The following is an 8,425-nucleotide window of genomic DNA, read 5'->3' on the forward strand; positions in this document are numbered from 1 at the left end:
AACAAGTCTGCTTTCATATTTTACGCTGTTTTGTAACCAGGGCATTCGTGTACCCTACTTTCTAAAAATGTGTTTGCGGTTTCAAACTTAAGAATAGCGCACAATAAGACACGGCCAAGAAATACAGGACAGGAACCATCAACAGCCTTTGCAAGCTTAGGTATCCATATAGCATTGCGTTTTACCTTAACAACATTCACATCTGCAGCAACAAAGGCGCGTGTCCTGTCCTTGTCTTTATTTTGCGCTATTTTTAAGCTTGAAACCGCTAAAACATACGAGGCATCCACAGTTTTCATTTACAGGTGGCGGCGCTAACAGCGGTTGGTATTTTTAGAAAGTCAGGTACACGAATGTTGTGGTTAAATAAAGCGTAAAATATGAAAGCAGTCATGTTTTCCTTTTGGAAATAGTGTGGATAGGGGAGAAATTTCTGCATGTGCTTATACATGACTAGACGCATGGACACCAGCGCTTACAGTCATAATGAGAAGATGTCCAGGACATGGTGGCAGATTAGGAACTATAGACTGTGGCCTCCGAAATTTGGACAGCGTGATGTACGAGGTCCTGGGATGACTCGAAACACTGTTTTCGTACAGCACAAACCACGGAGCTGCCATTTTTCGTTCGCACAGTTGCGAAGCAGACATCCTTTCTATATTGAAGAGTGAGCCAAACTCTCGGTGAACTTCATGCATTCGACCACTGCATTTCTATTTAAACGAAAAGGACGAGAGCAAGAGCAGTCAGAGTGGGCATGCATACCCTCTTAAATTTTTATCTGACTGCATTCTTTTTATCTATTCAACATTTATCAATAGTGCTTCTTTTTATACTCGACTAATTATTTTCTTAACTCACCAGATTCTTGGACAATCCACCATAGTGGGTATGAGCCCCTCTTTGAGGCCACCAAACAAACAAGCAAGCAGGCGCCATTTAATGAAAGAAATCAAACCGCACAAAACCAAATAATGGCGGCGCAGTGGCAGGCTCAACAGCCGGCAGGATGGAACGCCCTGCAGGAAGACCCCCGCGCGGTGCCCTACTACGAGGCGTACCCGGGTGCGCCGATGCCCGACGCGTACTACCCCGCTGCGCCGACGCCCGGGACGCTGGCGGCGAACGAATATCGGAAGAAGCGTTCGGACGACTACGGCGTTGACTCGTGTTCCCTGATCCTGTTGCGTGTGGGTGCCATAGGGATCATGCTGTTAGTGTGTGGCCTGGTAGCCTTCGTCATGGTGGCCGGGATTGGCTGGATCAAGAGCAGTGACGCAGATACCACCACCGAAAGCACAACCACCACCTTCTCAACGGGCCAGTCTTTTGTCATACAGATAAGGCACCGTGCAAGTGAAAGGTGATTTTTTTCGGTTTCAGCAGTGTTAAGTGCATCACTGAGGGCCGATTAACAATCGTTGACAAAGTTAATTACCAGTCATTATGCGATTAATTGGCCGACAAATCCGCTATTCTTGTTCACATCTATAGAACCGGATATTAATTTCGTGGCTACATAGCCCCTAAGGTACCGCGCTTTGGTGAGCACGGGTTAGTAGCTTTGACTCCAGTCTTGGTGGCCGCGTACCGTGAGGGTCGAAGGCTACAAGCTGCCGTGAAATTATAGCCGCGGGTTAAGCAATCCCCGGGTGTTGAAGTACATCCTGGAGACCTGGACTTCAGCGCCTCTGTTACTTTAGATATATATGTCTGGGACATAAAACGCCTGTAATCTCTTGATATTACCAACGTGGCTCTCACACGCTGTAGATAAATAAACGGCGCTATACATGCCGTACCGAGATATTCGGGGCGGCGCTGTGGACCGACTATGCGCACGTGAATTTAACCGATAAACTTTGGTTGTATCATAAATCATAAAGTGAACATCTATGGACTGATAACAATAACCAGTTAATTATTTCACATGACGCAGTAGCTGAGCGGATACAGTGTTATTCTGCAGCGGAGCACGAGGGCATGGCTTCGATATCCGGCCGCGGCGACCGCATTTAGTTTCAGTCGAAATGGAAAAAGAAAGAGAGAGAGAGAGGAAAACCAGCAGAAACAATTTAGGGCTGACTTGTCGATGTTAATGCGAACAGCATAAAACAATGCACTGACACGCCGTATTGCTGCAGCCTTAACACGTGATGCATGTGGCGCGTGCTGCAACCGAGCTCCACTCTCGCGCTTCCATCAGCGCCGTCTGGAGACGCCACCATGAAGTCCGCGCCCAGCACCATAGAAGTTTTAAATAATTTTGTTTTTGTCATGGAAGAGCAAACTTACACAGTGGCACATGCACAGAGACGCAAGTTTGCGTCACACACACACGAACACACACAAACACACAAACACACAATACACAACACACAGCCCAACACACACGCACGCGCGCGCACGCATGCACTCACCCACGCACGCATCGCGTTTGACGCTAGACGCACTTTATTTTTCAGCTTGCCTACTGTCGTCGGGTAAGGACCAACTTTGTTAGTTTTTCGGTCGTAGTTCGGTCGGAACTCTGAGAATCCGAGTGCTCCTTGCGCTTCTGGTGTGATGTGTTCTTTTTGATAGGACCGAACCGAGGACCGAACCGAGGACCGAACCCACGGAGGATTCGCGGGAAATCTACTCGGAAGAACCGATCGCCGTCTTGGGGAATAAGACCCTGTCTTTCCATGGAAACAAGAAGGCGGTGTACCGTGACGAAGTACTTGTGAGTGTTGAAGCCGCCACCATGCGTTTGCTTAAAGAAATTAATTAATTTGAGGTTGCAGCGCGATAAAATATGCCACACGAGACACTCCGTGTTGAATATTCTTGCATTACACTATTTCTATTTTACTGAAGCTCTAATTTTCGAGCCAGGGGAAAAATTGGAGGTCCCTAATGCTACGCTTGAGAGATGAGTAGGCAAAAACAATGGTGGTGTCCCTTTCTGTGTGCCTCTTAAGTGTTTATGTATTGTTTATGTTATGCTTACTCCTTATAGTACAATAATAAGCACCATAATGAGTGACCATCAAATGTCATGCATGCCACTCGCCCAAGAGCCTCATTAGGCACGTCCCGGTACAAGGACATCTTGTGAAGTAGGCGAGATGCTTCATTATTGCGCTTGAGACGTTTCTTCTAATTGGACACTCTACATGTGCTCGCGGTTTGCGGCGACATCTGAGAGCAGCGTCAGCCTCCGACATTTTTTTGTGGCGAATTATCCTGGTGACTGTGACCACCCGAGCAGCGTGCAAATGGGGAGGTGCGAAGTAATTCACCCCCCCCCCCTCCCCACCTTGCAACCCCCCCCCCCCCCCCGCCCCGGTGATGCCGAAGCCTACTCCGCCCGCCCTAAAGTGTCATTACAAAAGTTTTGACACCCACATCATGGTTTCTTGTGAGTTGCCTATACCTTTTCACATAACATTTTATTGTGGCTGAAAGCGTACTGCAACATTGTTGGCGTGGACGCGAACGGCTTTTAATTCAAGGTACGTTCGATTCTCCGGCATCACCTGAACCAATTCACGAAGTGCTGCACACTGCCATTCATTTCAGCGGTGCAGCAATGGCGCCCTCTTAGCCACGCTATTCGTTATAAAAAAATTAGCGTAGCTTGCACTGGAGGCGCAATACTGAAGAGACAGCGGAGCTGATGAGCACCTATACTCGTGGACAACTTTCTGTGGCAATGAAGGGAAAGCTACGGGCGCGTGGATGCTGCACATGTCTTACCGCGCCGAGTAGTCCGGCAGCGTTTGACAGTGCTTTTGGTTGCTCGGAACGGACGCTGAATCGACGCAGATTTCACGTGCGACTGTTTCACGTTTGCCCAGACGCGGAAGGGAAAAGCTCCGTGGTGTGTTCTGTCGTATTTAACTGTTGCTAATAAGCTGTTTGTTTTCTGTTCCCCAGCCTAAACCAACGTGGATTAAAACGCGCGACTCTTTTCAGAAGCGCTATCACTTGTGCGCGCTCAATTGCCTCCGTAGCTTTCCCTTCATTGTCACAGAAAGTTGTTCGCGAGTATAGCTAGTCCTGGCTTTTGGGCTAGGCTAAGCACTACCAAGTCATCCCCAGCATTTTCCAGAATTTATTAATTATTGATCGATTATCGATTAGTTATTGATTGGATATCGATTGGCTATCGCAAGGTATTGGCCACGCATTTGGGCTAGGCTAAGCACTACCATGTCAGCCCCATCATTTTCCGAAATTTATTAATTATTGGTCGATGATCGATTAGCTATTGATTGGCTATCAATTGGCTATCGATGACTGACTAAGCTTAAGTAGTCTCAACCACGCTTAGCTAGACTTAGCCAGCCTCAGCTTCGCTAGTTCACATGGGTATGTGCCATTGCGCTTCGACCCTTTCGGCACTACCGCCAGGATCGGCCCACATTTTCTGTTCGCGGTTGACACATTACGCCCGGCTTAAACAGCTCCGCTGTTAAAAAACGCAGGAAAGGTGCAGGGCTGGTTCACGATTTTGGTGCACCCTCTCTATTGTCGGTGCCGACTTGGTGCAGACGTACAGGTGCGAAACAGCAACGCAGCAGACGACACAGTGCACATGCGCAAACGCCGTTAAAACTCCGCTTACGTGCGGCTGCTGTGTCTAGGCAAGCGCGGGTGTATTCGCGCCTCAAAAGCCGATGATACCAACAGCTCAGGAATTCTCAAAACTTACGCACTCCGTGAACATTAGTCAGAAAAAACAAAACGCCTACACCGCGTCTGCACCTTGATATTCGTTCCGAGTGTCGCGCTGGGCCTACACCGAAGAAATCGAGCTGCACAATTCCTGAACTTCTCGTGAGCCTCCGTGAACTGGTTCATGGTAGTGCAGGCGAATCGAACGGGCCTTCACACTTTCGCTTTATTTCTGCAAACCCTGACAATAGGAGGACAAGCGCATTAGAAGCACCAGCGGCGACTATATCTGATCCATATTTTTCCACTGTGAACATCATGCACAGACACAATATACAGGGTGTCCGAGCTATCATGCAGCACGATTTAAAAAAAGAGGAACGGCGTTACGCGAAGCAAACCTAGTGCGTATTGTTTCCAGTACAGTGGAGTAGCCGCCAGTAATTTTTTCGTTACTGAGATTTAATTAGGTAATTGTAATTCATTATCTAACTCGAGAACTACTGTCCTAATTATCAAAGTGTCAATGAGAAAGTTGTAGAGCAACATGAAAAACTCCCTATACAACTCTCTGTTGCTCAATACGTGCTACATAAATGCGCTTTTTCCGAGTGTGAAAGAAGCCCGCGAATACACGCAGAATTGCCGCGCGACTGGCCGCTCGAGGCACATTGCCCAAAACACTACAACTTTAGTAGAAAGTCGCTAAGTGACGATGATGACTTGCTTTTAATTTTGCCTTTTTCTATGTTTCTATTGCTATAGGGTTGTGCGAATAGCAATTTTTAAGACCGAATCGAATAAGCATCGCATAGTGCCACAAGCGAATCGAATCGAATATCGAATAGTTATCGGTGTCAGCCGTTTTCAGCAGAATCAGCCGCAGTCACAATTATCATAAAACGATGTTCAAATCCTAGTGTTCTGGACGTTAGCAAGTACTCGTCATTACATAGCCTGTTATGAGTCTTTTTTTTTTTTTACCAAAAGCACAAATGGGGCATTAGGGAAAAAATATGCACATTGTTCGCATGCACGGCACTCTTCACAGTGTGCGAGTAATCGCTGTATATCCGGTAAAAGTATTGCACTCTGAGCGATGTAGCCTGCTCCGCTGTGCAAGCTCTCCACGTTTTGTGCCTATACATGTGCCCGCAGGCAGAAAATTTACCGTACTTTTGCTGAAACATTGTGTTCATTTTGGATATAGTTGACGTTTTGAAATATTAAAAAGAAGAATTCCAAAAATATTAGCATTTACGAAGAGCGACTATTCGATTTGGAGACCGAATCAAATAGGACATCATTCGACTTGTTATTCGAAAATTGCGAATATTCGCACACATCTAATTGTTCCTAGGCGCCTTCCTTATTATTTTCCCCTATATAATTTTAAATTACCTGCTGTTGAGTTGACTGAACAATTGGAATTTGAAAACTGAAAAATAACCCCCAATTTTATAAAACGATATCGCATTGCCGTGTCTAGAAAAGCAGCTTTGGTGCACTCATATGGCGCGGTAATAAGCTCTTCATCGTGTTTTCAGAAGTAGCGACCAAATGGAAGGCGCACAGTTTCCCTTCGAGATAAAATGGAGGCAAGGTATTGAACTTAGCCAATTTATCTTGATGAATTTTATCAAGAAAGTTTACTGGCTATTTGCGTCACGAAAGAGCCGCTGAGACAGGAAAAGGCAAGATTGTCGTTAGGGTGCCGAAAAACGAATTTCTCGCTTAGTTTCCAACAGTGTTTTGCCGAGACCGCCGATAGCAAATGAAAATATTTTGCGCATTATCCATCTCTGTTCTTGCTCATTTTTTAGCAAGATATCATTCTTGGTCCCCATCGTTCAATAAAACATCCGGAATCTTAGCTCGCCTGCTTCGTCCTGAGGAAATAGGAAAGTAACTCGGCATCGCAGAAGACAGCTGCTGCAAAGACGCGCACTTGCATAGCTTCCAGCGGGAAGCTAAAATTCCGGAGAAGCATAGCAAGCAGCAATGCCAAGCGTTGTATTTGGCGATGTGGACTATATCTGCTTACTACATCTTCACCGTTTGCAAGCGCATAACCTCGGTTCAATGATGCCATGAGTGGGAGGTCGCGGCGATCTCGTGTAAGGCAACCGGACAGTGGGGAAAAGCCTACTTGCCGGATTTTCGCATATCCTTTATTCCGGCGTTTATACTCCCGTATTCTTTCACGAACTGCAAAGCTTGGACCTTCACTCAGACAGTCTTGGTGCCCTATACTATGCCATAAACTGGCCTGCTAGGAAATTCCCGTACTACGATTGCTTTTCATTTAGGCCTCAATGTCCCGAAGGATATTTGACGTCCATCACCGTGGCCGTGAGCAGCGCTGGCTAACACATTTAAAGCTAGGTCATACGTGAACATGTACCATCTTGGACAATTAAACACGAACAAGAAAGAAGAAGAATGCAGGTTGATTGCATTCGGGTAGCGCACAAGTAATTTTTTTAAAGGCTTGGTCCAACTTTAGCTGCAACGCCTAGTGTAACTACAGTTTCATATTATGCCACGTGGCAACCCATGCGAATAAAAAAACGTAACGCCGAAACTCTCTAACATCCTAAATCTGCGAAGTTTGCGCTCGTCGGTACGACTAGCGTAGTGCCGTTGGTACGACTAGCATAGTACCCCGGTGTGAGTGGCCGTATAATAATTCACATTAAAATGTAACTGCTGCAAAAAGAGTTGATCATCCATTCCTTGTTCATTCAGTGTTGGTAGCACACTAGCGGGCGATCTAGCGGGCGATCTAGCGGGCGATTTCACAACGTTTCTCATTCCTATAGTGCTCGTGAATGGCCGGCTGCCTTCAGTATTATGCTCGCTTTTTTTTTTTGAAAGACATGAGAATGCGGCATGATTTGTGAATACAAACCCGGGTAACCTACACTAAAGAAAGTGACGTTTCAAGCCTGTCAGAGCGACAGTTGGAGTATCCTGTCAACCTAAGTTTGTACGCTGCTAATGGTTCTTATAACCTAATTGGATGAGGAGCTAGAGCACTGAAATACCATAAGGCCTTTCAAGATATCGGTGTATGACATATGGTCTCGCTTAGTCCTCATTATTTTTACTGTATGACACTTTTACTTCTTCTTTGACTGACTGTGGCAGGCGGTGCAATTCCACCCTTCCACGTGAATTTCGCCTGTCGTTTGGTAACGAGGACTTTAGTAGTAAATGGGTGCTTCTGGTGCAGTTTTACTGTACATTACATCTAACATGTCGTGAAACTTCTTCATTTGTGACAGCCAAACGTCCCACTGAAGCGTGCCCCTCGGCGTCCACGAAAGCTTCATCGCAATGCCGCTACGGCTCGAAGAAACAGAACCAGCACGACGCTGGAATGATCGGACTCTCAACAACGCATGACCAAATGCATGCATAAATTGCGAGTGTGTTGCGTGGTAATAAAAGTGTGCAAACTGTCTCGGCTTACGTCTGTGAAGGAATAAACTCCCTCGTATAAATGGACAGCTTATTCCCCACCTCCTTTCCCGACATTTATCACTATTGCCACTTGCAAGACCTGTGAACTTTGAATCAAGTGAGTTGTTAAAGTTTTCCGAACAAGAACATGCACTTCGCAATTCGTCTTTCGCGATGCAAGTGCTCCTAGCGTGTTCCACGCTGGGAGTACTTGCTTTTATCCCTCCGGTTATTGCCCAGACCCCTATAGTTGGTATAAGCGATAGAACTAAAGAAAGAAAAATGCAACACACAT

General features: G+C 46.3%; 1 protein-coding gene across 1 annotated transcript; it reads left to right on the plus strand.

Moving 5' to 3' along the window:
- The first annotated feature begins 954 nt into the window (after window positions 1–954).
- Window positions 955–8,118, plus strand: LOC125943677 (uncharacterized). Its single transcript, XM_049663130.1, has 4 exons — window positions 955–1,366; window positions 2,469–2,486; window positions 2,587–2,728; window positions 7,953–8,118. The coding sequence occupies exons 1-4, from the start codon at window positions 978–980 to the stop codon at window positions 8,049–8,051; spliced, it is 648 nt and encodes a 215-aa protein (XP_049519087.1). The 5' UTR covers window positions 955–977; the 3' UTR covers window positions 8,052–8,118.
- Window positions 8,119–8,425: the final 307 nt, after the last annotated feature.

The sequence above is a fragment of the Dermacentor silvarum genome, chromosome 2, assembly GCF_013339745.2.
Source record: "Dermacentor silvarum isolate Dsil-2018 chromosome 2, BIME_Dsil_1.4, whole genome shotgun sequence".
NCBI lineage: Eukaryota > Metazoa > Arthropoda > Arachnida > Ixodida > Ixodidae > Dermacentor > Dermacentor silvarum.